Source organism: Salvelinus sp. IW2-2015, linkage group LG11 (genome assembly GCF_002910315.2).
Source record: "Salvelinus sp. IW2-2015 linkage group LG11, ASM291031v2, whole genome shotgun sequence".
Lineage (NCBI taxonomy): Eukaryota > Metazoa > Chordata > Actinopteri > Salmoniformes > Salmonidae > Salvelinus > Salvelinus sp. IW2-2015.
Genome location: NC_036851.1, coordinates 32,700,122 through 32,717,616, shown reverse-complemented (window position 1 = coordinate 32,717,616; position 17,495 = coordinate 32,700,122). Strand labels below are relative to the sequence as shown.

At 39.3% G+C, this 17,495-nt stretch overlaps 1 protein-coding gene across 2 annotated transcripts in view; it reads left to right on the top strand.

The window, feature by feature from the left end:
- Nucleotides 1-17,495, top strand: part of LOC111970216 (carboxy-terminal domain RNA polymerase II polypeptide A small phosphatase 2) — a 28,956-nt gene that overhangs the window by 5,809 nt on the left and 5,652 nt on the right. The window contains exons 2-5 of one of the 2 annotated variants that reach the window (XM_023996815.2): nt 6,844-6,995; nt 14,044-14,082; nt 15,539-15,640; nt 16,399-16,455. In XM_023996815.2, the coding sequence (XP_023852583.1) occupies nt 6,844-6,995; nt 14,044-14,082; nt 15,539-15,640; nt 16,399-16,455 (350 nt within the window). The remainder of the gene's footprint in view (nt 1-6,843; nt 6,996-14,043; nt 14,083-15,538; nt 15,641-16,398; nt 16,456-17,495) is intronic. The other variant, XM_023996816.2, reaches the window with a different exon arrangement.

Here is a 17,495-nt window from a genome sequence, read left to right as displayed (position 1 = left end):
GTGATTGTCTAACTTCTCATGTTTGGTCTGAGGTCATCATGATCACTGTTTTTGTTGGAATGCTTTTACTGGTTTCGAGCTAGCTATCTATCGGGATAAAAAGCTCAAATAAGCTTTGTTGTAAAATGAAGGGTCAAATACACTGCATTTCAAACCGTCAGCAATCGTTTAATGAATTCAGGGCTTGGGAAATTATACCTAGGCTATAAATATAAGCCTTCTAATAATACTTTAATTTATCAAAACTGTTTAACCTGCTTTTTGCTATATTCACTGATCTGGCTTTCAAATCTGTCTATGAAAATGCCACTTTTGTTGTACATTTAACTTGAACCATTCATAATGCACATTCACTAATAATGACTTACTTTTTTTGTAGCAGGCATTATAGAAAATTAACCCAGGTCTCCTAAACAATCTCACAAGCCCATGTGCCAGCTAATCTTTATATTTCAAGTTAGAACAAGGTAGAACAGTTGAGTTGTTATGAGCACACCCTTCTGTCCGTCTCCAACTGTTTAAACAGCATGCTAGCCTCGTCACTTTGTTCAGATGCTGATATCAAGTGGCCTACCTTATTTCTCAGAATGCGAACGAGTTGCCAATTCCATATAATTGTTTTATGCTTGTTGCACATTTATTAAACAGACTAGACAGCTAGCGACAAACTGAGCATGAATTTTCCAGAATCAATTTTCATTGATACTCCTGTTTTAGTAGTCTGCTCTGTACGCAATTTGAGAAGTTGAGACAAAGGGTATCGTTAGAAAGGTTAACTACTCCTCTATTACAGTAAAATAATGTCTTTCAGTGTCCATATGACCGATTTTCTGTTGGACCAAACCGAGTTAAAACCACTTGTCAGAGAGAATGCACAGAATGGAGCCAAGGAGACCAGAACAAAAAGACAACATGAGAATATGCAGACATAAACACTCACTAAAAAATATATATATTTATTTGATTCTTGCTATACAGGAATTTGGAATACTGTGCAAAAACATACATTTGAATTAATTCGATATATCGCCTAGCCCTACTTGAAAGCTTGGTTTGTCACTCATGGCTGTAAAAGTATCCATTCAACATTCTCAAACACTAGACCGGCTGTTATGAAAAGGTAAGATTGGAGACAACATGCTTATGACAGCATTGTCAGTAGTCATGTGCACTGTAGGGAACAGACAGGACAGTGACAGTAGGATGAGTTTCAGTTGTGAAGTTGAACCCAGTTCCAGTGTAGAACAGGAAGTGTACTTTGCAGCAGCTTCATGCCTGTAGTTGAGAATATGTCGGATAAAACTGGGTTGATGAGTTTAGTTGGGAAATCCAAATCTATTGATAGGCTAGGCCTGCTGTGTCAATCTAAGTCCAAAAGTAGGATGCTGCTGTCAATCTAAGTCCAAAGTATGATATAAATTACGAGGGGGATCTCAGACACTGAGTGTGAAGCAGGCCTTAAAAGGTGCTACACAGGATAAAAAAAAATATTTTAACATTGTAATTTCAGAAAATGTCCATAATATATATGCAGTAATAGTGGAATGATTGTGTTTCAGTGTTACTTACCCGCCAGTGTTGTGATTGGCTGTGATATTCGCCTACTAATTTGGGCAAAATGGGAAAGCTGTCTGTGTTATCTAKTGGAAATCGGGTCAAGCGCCAATGTTGAAATTGCTATGTAATTTCCTGGTTGCTACAATTCTACAATGTTCGCTCAATTTCAGTTAGCTTAATCTGAGAAAACAAGCACTGAATAGTGTAGGGAATCGTTGCATCATCTAAATCGCTGTGAAATATATTTTCAATTACAAAGAATATAGTTTTTACAGCTGAAGCTGGTGGACAAAAACTGAGAGTAAAAGGCTCAAGCGTGAGTCTGCAATGTTAAAACTTCTTATGGCTGCAATCCCGTTAACGGGATCGATATGACAACAGCCAGTGAAAGTGCAGAGTGCCAAATTCAAACAACAGAAATCTCATAATTAAAATTCCTCAAGCATACAAGTATTTCACACCATTTTAAAGATACACTTCTTGTTAATCCCACCACAGTGTCCGATTTCAAAAAGGCTTTACAGCGAAAGCACCACAAACGATTGTTAGGTCACCGCAAAATCACAGAAAATCACAGCCATTTTTCCAGCCAAAGACAGGAGTCACAAAAAGCAGAAATAGAGATAAAATGAATCACTAACCTTTGATGATCTTCATCAGATGACACTCATAGGACTTCATGTTACACAATACATATATGTTTTGTTTGATAAAGTTCATATTTATATCCAAAAACCTATATCCAGTTTACATTGGCGCCATGTTCAGAATGCCTCCAAAATATCCTGAGAAATTGCAGAGAGCCACATCAAATAACAGAAATACTCATCATAAACTTTGATGAAAAATACACGTTTTACATAGAATTAAAGATAAACTTGTTCTTAATGCAACCGCTGTGTCGGATTTCAAAAAAGCTTTACGGCAAAAGCACAATATTCAATAATCTGAACAGCATTCAGCCACAAAAGGAAGCCATACAGTTACCCGCCAAATTGTGGAGTCAACAAAAGTCATAAATAGCATTATAAATCTTCACTTACCTTTGCTGATCTTCGTCGGAATGCACTCCCAGGACTCCCACTTCCACAAGAAATGTTTGTTTTGTTCGGTAATGTCCATCATTTATGTCCAAATAGCTACTTTTGTTAGCGTGTTTGGTAAACAAATCCAAAGTCACGAAGCGTGTTCACTAAAAGCAGACGAAATGTCAAAAAGTTCCGTAACAGTCAGTAGAAACATGTCAAACGATGTATTGAATCAATCTTTAGGATGTTTTTAACATAAATCTTCAATAATGTTCCAACCGGAGAATTACATTGTCTTCAGAAGTGCGATGGAACAGAGCTCCCTCTCATGTGAATGCGCATGGTCAGAGCATGGTCAGCTCATGGCAGACCTTACTCATTCCCGTCTCCTTCGGCCCCACTTCACAGTAGAAGCATCAGACAAGGTTCTAAAGACGGTTGACATCTAGTGGAAGCCGTAGGAAGTGCAAACTGACCCATATCCCACTGTGTATTTGATAGGCGATGAGTTGAAAACCTACAAACCTCAGATTTCCCACTTCCTGGTTGGATTTTTTGAAGGTTTTTGCCTGCCATATGAGTTCTGTTATACTCACAGACATCGTTCAAACAGTTTTAGAAACTTCAGAGTGTTTTCTATCCAATACTAATAATCATATGCGTATATTAGCAACTGGGACTGAGGAGCAGGCAGTTTACTCTGGGCACCTTTTCATCCAAGCTACTCAATACTGCCCCTGCAGCCATAAGAAGTTAAGTGTAAATGTGATGCAGGGGAGGGGGGAGATTATGTTTTGAATGCAGCCTAGTGTTGCAATTCACCTAGGTTTGCGTGGGGAGTGGGATTCTGAGAAATTCTAGATGTAGCATCTTTAACCTGAACTGGGCAGAGAACAGAAAATGGTTACAATAAAGGACGGGGAAAGTATTAACTGAATTTGTATCACAAAGTGGGAGTGATATGTAGGCTAAAGAATACTAAACAGACATGAGTTTAAAATCGACTAGCTCCTGTTTCAGGTGGATCTATCCTATTTTATAATAGCCTATTTTATAATAGCCTATCTAATATGTTTAGTCTACATTTCCATTCTTCATGTGCTTACTATCTCTATAAGTGGAGAAATGTTACACTTAAGTGTACAAGGTAATTGAGGTAGCTATGTACTGTAAGTAGGGGTAAAGTGACTAGGCAACAGGATAGATAGACAGTAGCAGCAATGTATGTGGTGAGTGTGAAAGTGGGGGTGTGTGGTGTCAGTGTATGTGTGCGTGCATATGTAGTGTGTGTGTGTGTGTGTGTGTGTGTGTGTGTTGAGGTGTCAGTGTAATACTTTGTGCAAAAAATCAGGTAGCTATTTGATTAGCTATTTAGCAGTCTTGTTTTAAAGTCTTATGGTTTGGGGGTAGAAGCTGTTCAGGGTCCTGTTGGTTCCAGACTTGGTGCRCTGGTACCACCTGCCATGCTGTATCAGAGAGAACAGTCTGGCTTGGGTGGCTGGAGTCTGACAATTTTGGGGGGCTTTCCTCTTACACCTTCTGGTAGGCTTGGGTGGTATACCGTATACTGGGTATGGAAATAGCCATGCAAAGGTTTTTCAATACGTTTTAATATTTGTAGCTACTTTAAGTAAATACCTGCAGTCATCTTGTGCAATACATTAGGAGACAAAGCAGATCACGTTCTTCATTTCACCTGTCACGTTATTTTACATTATGAAGCTTACCGTAGTTCCCCAGACCTGTTTGTTTATAAATGGCACAACCAGAGAAAGCGGGATCAGTTGAGTCCAGCTATGTAGTGACAGGAGTTGTTGCGTTTTATATATTGGAYGTTTTTTTTTGCTTCAATAGAGTGATCAGGGACATGCAACTATAGTTCACAGAAAGTGAACATTCGTTAGGAAATAGCTTAATTGTCATCAGATGAATGTGCAATTCTATTTGGCTGACAGCCACACAAGYAAATAAGCTTACAATCAAAAAGCAAGTTATTTTTTATAAAAACAATGCATGGTCACATTATTTCTAATGTTTATCATAGAAAGAGTGTAGCAAGCTACATTTCCTAATGTTTTGCTTAAAGTTAATCCGGCATTACACTGGAGAAAAGTACCGGAGAAAGTAGCTACACATCAAACAGGGTGCTGTCTGCTGATGGAATGCTTGTTTGTGAATTCTCATGCGAGTGGAGAAATGCAACTGAAGCACAACATTAGTTTGATGCCAATCAGAAATTACAATAAGAAGCATTTTAGATCTGCGTTTACAAAACGCATCAAGATATTTCTGTAGCATTTTAATATTTTATTTCCTGTGTGAAAAACAAAGAATTCTGCGTTTGTGACCCCTAAGTTTAACTTGCTAGTTATTTAATTAAATGGCTGAATTAGTAAGGTGGCTGGGCATCATATTGTTAGCTTTCTGCCATGTTTGAGACTTCAAAGCCCGTTGGATGAGTTATCTGTACAGCTGCCACTGCAGCTTGATTTCCTTGGGTTTTTTCTCCGCTCTGCTCCTCCCCCATCTTCTCGGAGCTGGGAGCTGAGCTGGCAGGGCCTTTGCCCTAAGAACTCCCAGACTCCACACAGACAGTGTATACACACTACTGTTCTTCCTTCAGAAAAGCATGCTTTAAAACTTTGTCAATTTCCACAATCTCTTGTTCACATTCGCTTGTAAATGTCCAAACTCACCAAAAATGACATTCCGTAGCTCCTACATATACATGTATTCCTTTGTTAGCTGGATTGCCTGTCTTTGGAGTTTGTTTATTTTAGTTTGCACTTGTTAGCTTATTTAGCTAGCAGCCTCCATAGAAATTCGGTATTATTTGTGCTAATTTTGTTAGCATTCTGGTAATGGATGCCCAATGGTCTTTGTTTTTTTGGTACCCCCTTGTGTACTAAGCCGTTAATACCGTAAATCCCGACATTAGAGGAGGATGGTATGACGATATGAAAATCTGGATGCTGCCTAACCCTACCGCCTGGTATAGTCACTATTAATAGCAATGTCGGCATTTGTCTAATTAAATACATTAACTGTCATTAAAGCTGCAATATGTAACTTTTTGGGTGACCTGACCAAATTCACATAGAAATGTGAGTTATAGATGTCATTCTCATTGAAAGCATGTCTAAGAAGCAGTAGATCTGTTCTATGTGCGCTATTTCTATGCTTCCGGTTTAGTTTCGTTTAAGTCACTTTTACTTTCAGTTTTGTACACCAACTTCAAACAGCTGAAAATACAATATTTGTATTTATTGATAATACATTTCACAGCGGTTTAAGATGGTACAATTATCCTCTTCACTATGCATTGCTTTTTTTTGTCACAAACTGAAATAAGGAAAACTTTGAATTTTAGCAACCAGGAAATGGCAGAGTGATTTCTACATATTACACCTTTTATGTTAGTCAGCGCTTGTTGACTGTAGCCTCCTCTTGAGTCTGTTTGTGTCCCAAATGGCCCCCTATTCCCTATTTAGTGCTCTACCTTTGACCAGGGCCTATAGTGCACTACATAGGCAAAAGGGTGCTTTTTGGGAGTCAGTCAGTGGCTTTTTATGTCCTCTCGTGCCTCTAATGCCTGAGTGTGTAAATGGAGCCGACTCCCTCCTCTTCTATCAGGCCTGGTGAACTGTGGCTATGCCGAAATAGACCCATACAGAGAGCAGGATCAGTTTCCTTTCTGCTCTGATCTGATCTATTAGCCCSGGTGAAGACCAGGCCTGATGAATCTATTCTAGTGGAAACAGGATTCTCCTCTAGAGAGGGATACGGAAGGCACATTATGGCCAGGGCGGTTTCCTGGACACAGATTTGTCGTAGTCCTGGACTAAAAAACATGCTAATTGGAGAATCTTAATTGAAATAACTTTTTAGTCCAGGACTAGGCTCAATCTGTGTCTGGGGAAACCAGCCCTAAGGTTATACTGGTTATTAGAGAGGGTGACAAAAGGGTTGGTACCAATTAGGGGTGTCAGTTATTGTAGGTCTACTTGTTGTGGGTGTTTGTTACTGATTTCAGATTGACTGGAAGACTCACGAGTGCAAATTAATGGAGTCCCAGAGATGTCTGTTTAGGGGCAAGGGGGAGGTTGTAGGGGATTACATTTTTGTCCTTTAATCCCATATAACAACACTATCTCTTATTAGTCTAGGTTTGGGATGGCCCATATGGGGTTTCACCTTCCATGAGTTTATTTACACATTTCTCCATGTGTTAATATTAGTTTGTTCCTTCTCGCCCTAGGCCAGGTGAACAAATCTTCCCCAAAGAAGCCTCGGAGCCGGAATATCTTCAAAGCGCTTTTCTGTTGCCTCCGAGCACAGGATGCCCCTCAGCCTCCACCCCCTGCCCAGGATACTCTACTCCCTCCTGAGGACAATGGGACGATCGACAAGGTAACACAACTGCCAGTCAGCCAGCCACTCCAGTGGTGCAGAGCTGCACAGGTCGAAAAAAATGCAGGTTAAGACAACGTAATAATTCCATGTGGCAGGGTTAGACCAGCACTGTTGCTGATTCTACATTAGCATTGAAACCGTGACCTGCAATGGGGAAATCAAGTAGTAAAGTGGCGGTAGATAATTCATTTAAAATGATGAATAGAATGCCAGTAAAACAGTTATGCAATGTGTTTGCTGAGTAGTTAGCTGAAATTCACTACGATTGTGTTTATTTTCCACTTTGATGGAGAACTATCTTTTTATATAGTAATATTCACTGAACAAAAATATAAATTAGGGGTGCAAATGACTAACAGACCCTCATTAAGCGGTCAACAAACAGTTACATTTAATAAAACAGTTAAATGACCAGACCAACAGAAAACACTATTAGAGATCTGTATATAATGACAAGATGCTTATGTTTCCGCCCTAACAACGGGAGTCGGCCCAAGGTGGGAAGGCAGGCGACAAGCTTAGGCACAAAATAAGCCCATAGAAACGATTTAGGCTTGTTTTGGACAGATTTTGGCAAAAGTGAAATATCTCGTTTTGCCTCTTCCTCGCTGATACTATGCATACATACATGGACCAGACATTTTTCATTAAGAGCTTAATTCTTAGGGATCAAATCCCGTTAACGGTATCGATTTGACAACATCCGGTGAAATGGCAGAGCGCCAAATTCAAATTGAAATTACTATAAATATTAAACTTTCATGAAATCACACATGCAATACACCAAATTAAAGCTACACTTGTTGTTAACTTCTCTAGGGTAGGGGGCAGCATTCGGAATTTTGGATGAAATGCATGCCCAAATTAAACTGCCTGCTTCTCGGGCCCAGAAGATATGATATGCATATAACTGGTAGATTTGGATAGAAAACACTCTAAAGTTTCCAAAACTGTTAAAATAGTGTCTGTGAGTATAACAGAACTGATTTGGCAGGCGAAAACCTGAGAAATCCATTCAGGAAGTAGTTTTTCTTTTGGTTTTGTAGTTTTCTATTCAATGCCATTACAGTGTCCATTGACTTAGGACTCAAATTGCAGTTTCTATGCCTTCCACTAGATGTCAACAGTCTTTAGAAATTGTTTCAGGCTTGTATTCTGAAAAATGAAGAAGTAAGAGCAGTCTGAATGAGTGGACCCTAAAGTGTCACAGAGCTTTTTCATGCACGAGACCGAGAGAGTGCGTTTCTTGTCTACCTTTTAAATTGACGACGTTATTGTCCGGTTGAAATATTATCGATTATTTAGGCTAAAAACAACCTGAGGATTGAATATAAACATCGTTTGACATGTTTCTATGAACTCTATGGATACAATTTGGATTTTTTTGTCTTCCTGTTTTGACTGCGTTTGAGCCTGTGGATTACTGAAGAAAACGGGCGAACAACTGAGGTTTTTGGATATAAAGAGACTTTATCGAACAAAAGGAACATTTATTGAGTAAATGAATGTCTGCTGAGTGCAACCATATGAAGATCATCAAAGGTAAGGGATTCATTTTATCTCTATTTCTGACTTGTGTAACTGTTCTACTTGGCTGGTTACTGTTTGTAATGATTTGTCTAGTGGGCTATGTTCTCAAATAATCGTAAGGTATGCTTTCGCCGTAAAGCATTTTTGAAATCTGACACCGTGGTTGGAYTCACAAGAAGTTAATCTTTAAACCTATGTAAAATATGTTTTGTTTTCTGAATTTTTATAATGAGTATTTTTGTATTTGAATTTGGCGCCCAGCAGTTTCACTGGCTGTTGAAGAGGTGGGACGCTAACGTCTCACGTACCCAAGAGAGGTTAATCCAGCCAACGTGTCAGATTTCAAAAAGGCTTTACAGTGATAGCAAACCATGCTATTATCTGAGGACAGCACCCCATCAAACAAACACAGACAATCATAATTCAACCCGCCAGGCGCGACACGAAACTCAGAAATAACGATATAATTCATGCCTTACCTTTGACGAGCTTCTTCTGTTGGCACCGTAATATGTCCCATAAACATCACAAATGGTCCTTTTGTTCGATTAATTCCGTCGTTATATATCCAAAATGTACATTTATTTGGCGCATTTGATCCAGAAAAACACCGGTTCCAACTCGCGCAACATGACTACAAAATATCTAATAAGTTACCTGTAATCTTTGTTCAAACATTTCAGACAACTTTCCTAATACAACTTTAGGTATTTTTTAACGTAAATAAGCGCTAAAATTTAAGACGGGATAAACTGCGTTCAATAGCGGATAAAAACAAAGTGGAGCGAGCTTTCAGGTCACGCGCCTCTAACAAACAGTACACTTCACTCGACCCTCGTTCTGAAYTGCCCTACTTCTTCATTACACAAAGGAAAAACATAAACCAATTTCTAAAGACTGTTGACATCTAGTGGAAGCGATAGGAACTGCAAGTGCCTTAGAAATCTAGATCCCTGTAGAAAACCCATTGAAAAGAGAGTGACATCAAAAACAAAATTCCTGGATGGTTTGTCCTCAGGGTTTTGCCTGCCAAATAAGTTCTGTTATACTCAGAGACATCATTCAAACAGTTTTAGAAACTTCAGAGTGTTTTCTATCCAAATCTACTGATCTAAATGATATGCCTATTCTAGCTTCTGGGCCTGAGTAGCAGGCAGTTTACTTTGGGCACGCTTTTCATCCGGAAGTGAAAATACCGCCCCCTAGCCTAGAGAGGTTAAACCTCTACGGGATGGGTGTTCCTATACCGGGACGGTTGAGCTAACGTGCGCTAATGTGATTAGCATGAGGTTGTAAGTAACAACAAACTTTCCAGGACATAGACATGTCTTATATGGGCAGAAAGCTTAAATTCTTGTTAATCTAACTGCACTGTCCAATTTACAGTAGCTATTACAGTGAAAAAKAACCATGCTATTGTTTGAGGAGAGTGCACAATAACAAAACGTTTATCACGGCAACTGGTTTGATACATTCACCTCTGAAGGTAAATAATGTACTTACATTCAGTAATCTTGCTCTGATTTGTCATGCTGAGGGTCCCAGAGATAATATTTAGCATAGGTCTGTTTGATAAAATACATTTTTATAGTCAAATGTAGGAACTGGGTTCTACAGTTTGAACCCCTGCTGTCTCTAGCTCCACACCCAGCCCGCCCAGCCTTCTAGATGTGTGTAAATTAGTATATACGCTAATGATCCATCATGTATGACATTCCTGGGAGTGTAGTGTGTAAACTTACATTTTGTATTACCAWATMATTTTTGTATGTACTTGGAAATGTATCAATTGACCAATTCGGCTCATTTGGGCAGACTTGATACAAAAGATTGTCCAGTATTGCAATGCTTCACTGAATCAATATTTAACTTTGCACACACACTGCTCCCATCTAGTGGCCAAAATCTAAATTGCGCGTAAACTGCAATATTATATTATGGCCTTTCTCTTGCATTTCAAAGATTAAGAAAATAATAGGAAACGCATGTTTTTTTGTTTTGTATTATCTTTTACCAGATCTAATTGCACATTTCCACAAACTTCAAAGTGTTAACTTTCAAATGGTATCAAGCATATGCATATGCATATCCTTGCGTCAGTTCCTGAGCTACAGGCAGTTAGATTTGGGTATGTCATTTTAGGCAAAAAAAATTTAAAAAAAGGGTGCGATCCCTTAACACAGGGCAGAGTTTGATCTGTTAGCCTAAGTCTAAATTTCTCACATTTGAATGCCCATTCACCAACATGCTAACTAAAACAGTGTCATCAATATACTGTGGATCTGTGAAGTGTGGTTGTAAACCTGCCTTTCAACTACGAGAAAACGCTTGCATTTGAATAATTTAATTGTCTTTATCGCCAACGTCTATCTTGGCCCAATTAAATCCAGAATACTTTGAACTGGGGATTGAGTAAATTATTGTGATGTTCATGAGCAGTTGGACATCTGAACATGGTGTGGGGACATGAGTAATTAAGCCAAGTGAAACTGTAATTCAGAGAATCACAGATATTAATCTGCAGGGTAATGACGACATGGGACATGTCCCAAATGGCACCCTATTCTCAATATAGAGCACTACTTTTGACTAGAGCCCTATGGGCTCTGGTCTAAACTAGTGCACTATATCAAGAATATGGTGCAATTGGGGACACAGCCATGCTTACCCAAATACTAGTGTTGTACCGTATAAATCAGGTCAGCTCTACTCTAGCTGGTTAATTACATTTAATAGAGCCATCATGAATCAGACTCATATTAGGCCCCATTAGCCATTTGATCTTGTAATTACATGGTGCATCTAGACTACTGAACAACGTAAGTGCAGATTTAAGAAGACAGCAGCACACAATCTGAGGCGATAAGAATGTAAAAGATAAAGTCAAATTTATCAGTCAGGGAGAAGTTATATAAATCTCCATTCAGCCTTTATTCTCTATTTACTCCGATTTATCTCAAATGACTTACCTCAAATCAAAACTTTTAATGGGACATGCCACTTAAGACCAATTCTGATATAAAATGACATTATTACTAGCCACAACCTCTTGGACAGAAGTTGGTCTACTACACTAATGCTAGGTCTTTCTATAAAGTACTCAGCCAGCCTAACTTACTTTTAGGAAGTCTGTCCGGTGTTAGCAGCTGTCTAGGTTGAAGATAAATAGGTTAAGAGAAAGTAATAATTCCATGCAAAAGTGTTTGAAAAATTAACAACTTTATTGGACCAGCGCTGGAGAAGAAAARAATATATACACATATACATACGCTGAACAAAAATAAATGCAACAATTTCTTTACTGAGTTACAGGTCATTTAAGGAAATCAGTCAATATAAATAAATAAATTAGGCCTTGATCTATAGATTTCACATGACTGGACAGGGGTGGAGCCCTGAAATAGAAATACTCCTCAGCACCCCACCCCCAACCCCCCTCAGACAATCCCGCAGGTGAAGATCCCGCAGGTGAAGAAGCCGGATGTGGAGGCCCACGTGGTCTGCGGTTGTGAGGCCGGTTGGACGTACAGCCAAATTCTCTAAAACAAYGTTGGAGGCGGCTTATGGTATAGAAATTAACATTCAATTCTCTGGCAACAGCTCTGGTGGACATTTCTGCAGTCAGCATGCCAATTGCACGCTCCCTAAAAACTTGATATTACTGTGGGATTGGGTTGTCTGACAAAACTGCACATTTTAGTGGCCTTTTATTGTCCCCAGCACAAGGTGCACTGGTGTAATGATCATGCTGTTAACCAGCTTCTTGATATGCCACACCTGTCAGGTGGATGGATTATCTTGGCAAAGGAGAAATGCTCCTTGTGGATCAGAAATGCTTTTCTGATCCACACCCTTACTTTTTTTAAGGTATCTGTGACCAACAGATTCATATCTGTATTCCCAATCATGTGAAATCCATAGATTAGGGCCTTATTAACCTCTCTGGGATATGTGGGACGCTATGGCCAACATCCAGTGAAAATGCAGAGCGCCAAATTCAAATAAATTACWATAAAAATTTAACTTTCATGAAATCACACATGCAATACACCAAATTAACTTCTTAGGGCTGCAATCCCGTTAACTGGATCGGTATGACAACAGCCAGTGAAAGTGCAGGGCGCCTAATTCAAACAACAGAAATCTCATAATTAAAATTCCTCAAGCATACAAGTATTTCACACCATTTTAAAGATACACTTCTTGTTAATCTCACCACAGTGTCCGATTTCAAAAAGGCTTTACAGCGAAAGCACCACAAACGATTATGTTAGGTCACCGCCAAATCACAGAAAAACACAGCCATTTTTCCAGCCAAAGACAGGAGTCACAAAAAGCAGAAATAGAGATAAAATTAATCACTAACCTTTGATCTTCATAGGACTTCATGTTACACAATACATGTATGTTTTGTTCAATAAAGTTCATATTTATATCCAAAAATCTCAGTTTACATTGGTGCGTTACGTTCAGTAATGTTTTGCTTCCAAAACATCCGGTGATTTTGCAGAGAGCCACATCAATTTACAGAAATACTCATTATAAATGTTGATGAAAATACATGTGTTATGCATGGAACTTTAGATAAACTTCTCCTTAATGCAACCGCTGTGTCAGATTTCAAAAAAGCTTTACCGAAAAAGCACACCATGCAATAATCTGAGTACAGCGCTCAGAGCCCAAACAAGCCAAAGAGATATCCGCCATGTTGTGGAGTCAACATTGTCAGAAATAGCATTATGAATATTCACTTACCTTTGATGATCTTCATCAGAATGCACTCCCAGGAATCCCAGTTCCACAATAAATGTTTGATTTGTTCGATAAAGTCCATCATTTATGTCCAAACACCTCCTTTTGTTCGCGAGTTCAGTACACAATCCAGCGCGTGCTGGCAGGTCCATGCGAAAGTTCAGACGAAAAGTCATATTACAGTTCGTAGAAACATGTCAAACTCACAGACATCATTCAAACAGTTTTAGAAACTGTGTTTTCTATCCAAATCTACTAATTATATGCATATTCTAGCTTTTAGGACAGAGTAGCAGGCAGTTTACTCTGGGCACCTTTTTATCCAAGCTACTCAATACTGCCCCCCTGTCCCAAAGAAGTTAATTTATTTCCATTGACTGAATTCCTTATGAACTGTAACTCAGTAAAATATTTTTAATTGTTGCATGTTGCATTTTAATATTTTTGTTCAGTATAGTTAATGCACATTCATCTCCAGCACCACCCCAACATCATGTGACAATTGTGCATTTCTATGTTTTGTAGTAAGAAAGAGAGGAAGATAATTGTTTCAATGACATCATCTGTGATTTTAACCAATTACGAGTAGGCATGGCATACTAATTGGTTGTTGTCATTGGAAACACTTATCTTCCTCACTTTCTTACTACAAAATATAGAAMCATGCCATTTTCACATGTTGGGGTGGTACTGGAGATGATGAATATGAAGTAGAGAAATTGTGAAATTTCCCTTTAACTGTCTTTTCCATCTCTCTGTTTAGCTTGATCTACTTCAAAACCTTCGCTACCAGTTTCATCAAGTACGTAAAGGACAATATCACTGTGTTTTTTTGTGGAAGTAGAGACAATGGGCTTAGATTAAACTGTCACATTTGGTATGATGCTATGTATTGTAACTGATATTTCTGTGTTTGATCCATTTTCTTCAGACATGTTACCGTTAAGCTATTCAAATCAAATCAAGTTTATTTTATATAGCCCTTCGTACATCAGCTAATATCTCRAAAGTGCTGTACAAAAACCCAGCCTAAAACCCCAAACAGCAAGCAATGCAGGTGTAGAAGCACGGTGGCTAGGAAAAACTCCTTAGAAAGGCCAAAACCTAGGAAGAAACCTAGAGAGGAACCAGGCTATGAGGGGTGGCCAGTCCTCTTCTGGTTGTGCCGGGTGGAGATTATAACAGAACATGGCCAAGATGTTCAAAATGTTCATAAGTGACAAGCATGGTCAAATAATAATCATGAATAAATTGTATTGTATTTGGGGTGGAAAAGGAAATTAATTCACTTTTACAGGACAGTGTGCATTGTGCAATAGGATACGTGTCTGAAATTGTAATGTGTATGGGCTAATTATATACACTAGGACCAAATACATTAACATATTTAGATGACCCATTTGTTACTGTAGATAGGTCATTGGTTATTATTCTGGAACTCACATTGAACCCTTCATTCTCAAACTAAAAGGTTTTCCTAACTGGAAAAATGTGATTCCTGTATAGAATCGCACCAGAGGTTCCAGGTCAATAGATGATCGATTCCCTCTGGAATATTTCATTGAAGATGCAATATGCAGAAATCACGCTGCCATTTCCTGGTTGATAAAATTAGAATCGTTTGCTTAATTTCAGTTTGTGATAAAACAAGCCGTCATTGTGTAGAGAATCACTGTACCATCCATAACCAATAATATTGTATTTTCAGCTGTTTGAAGCTGGTGTACAAAACCGAAAGTAAATGATGCAAAAACAAAACTTAAGGGAAGCATAGAAATAGCGCACATACTACAGATCTACCACTTCTTAGACATGCTTTCAATGAGAATGACAGACCTTTCTATGTGAATTTAGTCAGGTCTCCCAAAAAGTTCTGTATTGCAGCTTTAAGTGTGGGGTGTGTCATCTTTCATTTAAATTGTAGGGGAAAAGTCACTCTACCTACCTCTACCCACCTCTACCCTGCCTCTACCCTCCTCTAATCATTTACTCTTTTACCCTTTTAATCATCCTCTCTCCTCTACTCCTCCTCTAATCTTCTACCCTCCTCTACTCCTATACTCTTCTACCCTCCTCTACTCCTCTAATCTTCTATCCTCCTCTACTCATCCTCTACTCCTCCTATACTCTTCTACCCTCATCTCCTCCTCTAATTGTCCTCCTCTACTACTCTACTCCTCCACCCTCCTCCTCTACTACTCCTTTATCCTCTACTTCTCTACTCTCTTCCTACCCTTCCCCTGTTCCGCTCCTCTCAGGTTCCAGGGACAAGTCTACTGCCCGAGGTAACCCCTCAGGATGAGGGCAAGATCTGTGTGGTCATTGACCTGGATGAGACATTGGTGCACAGCTCCTTCAAGGTAATATACATACACTGTTAATAAGAAACAGTGCTATTGGAAAACATAGTTTGACCTATTATCTCACCACATACCAAGAATTCGAAGACACCTTGTTTTGATCCTATGCAGGCCAGGGCAGTTGATTATATATAATAGCAAGATCCATACCTCTTACTTTACTCATTTGCAACAACAAGCTGTAATCGTTTAATCGGCTAGTCCTCTTTGTTTGTGTCCCGTCTCACTTCTATATCCCACTATTAGACTGTAAGTGTTAATGGACAGCTGTTAGCTGGATCAGGTTGCTCTTTACACTGGCTGTGAAACGGGAGCTGCTGATGCTGTTAACACATTCAATCAACAAATCAATGGTCACTGGCAGACAAATCAGTGTTGTCCACGTTCCCCATAGTTAACATGTTTCTCATAACAAGGCATGATTTGGATTGTGGGAGGGTTAGTTGAGAGGGTTGGAGGGTTAGTTGAGAGGGTGGGAGGGTTAATTGAGAGGGTGGGAGGGTTAATTGAGAGGGTGGGAGGGTTAATTAAGAGGGTGGGAGGGTTAGTTGAGAGGGTGGCAGGGTTAGTTGAGAGGGTGGGAGGGTTAGTTTTTTCCTAATTTAAAACTTTGCTATGCTTTTAGATGCATCTCCTAATCAGAATATCTAACTTTTTTTGTTAATGTATATGTTTGTCTTTTGCGTGTGTCACTGCAACTGATTATATTTAATCTGAAAACTGATGATAAACGGTTGTCTTCTCCTCTAATGCTGTAGCCCATCAGTAATGCTGACTTCATTGTACCTGTGGAGATTGAAGGAACAACACACCAGGTAACTGACAATGACATTTAGATCAACACACATGTGTATAGATATATGTATGTATGTGTGTGTATATATSTATATGTATGTACAGTTGAAGTCGGAAGTTTACATACACCTTAGCCAAATAAATTTAAACTCCGTTTTTCACAATTCCTGACATTTAATCCGAGTAAAAATTCCCTGTCTTAGGTCAGTTAGGATCACCACTTTATTTTAAGAATGAAATGTCAGAATAATAGTAGAGAGAATGATTTCTTTCAGCTTTTATTTCTTTCATCACATTCCCAGTGGGTCAGAAGTTTACATACACTCAATTAGTATTTGGTAGCATTGCCTTTAAATTGGTTAACTTGGGTCAACGTTTCGGGTAGCCTTCCACAAGCTTCCCACAATAAGTTGGGGGAATTTTGGCCCATTCCTCCTGACAGAGCTGAGTCAGGTTTGTAGGCCTCCTTGCTCGCACACACTTTTTCAGTTCTGCCCACAMATTTTCTATGGGATTGAGGTCAGGGCTTTGTGATGGCCACTCAAATACCTTGACTTTGTTGTCCTTAAGCCATTTTGCCAGAACTTTGGAAGTATGCTTGGGGTCATTGTCCATTTGGAAGACCCATTTGCGACCAAGCTTAACTTCCTGACTGATGTCTTTAGATGTTGCTTCAATATATCCACATCATTTTCCTGCCTCATGATGCCATCTATTTTGTGAAGTGCACCAGCCCCTCCTGCAGCAAAGCACCCCCACAACATGATGCTGCCACCCCCGTGCTTCACGGTTGGGATGAGGTTCTTCGGCTTGCGAACCTCCCCCTTTTTCCTCCAAACATAACGATGGTCATTAGACCAGAGGACATCTCTCCATGTGCAGTTGCAAACCGTAGTCTGGCTTTTTTATGGCGGTTTTGGAGCAGTGGCTTCTTCCTTGCTGAGCGGCCTTTCAGGTTATGTCGATATAGGACTCGTTTTTACTGTGGATATAGATACTTTTGTACCTGTATCCTCCAGCATCTTCACATGGTCCTTTGCTGTTGTTCTGGGATTGATTT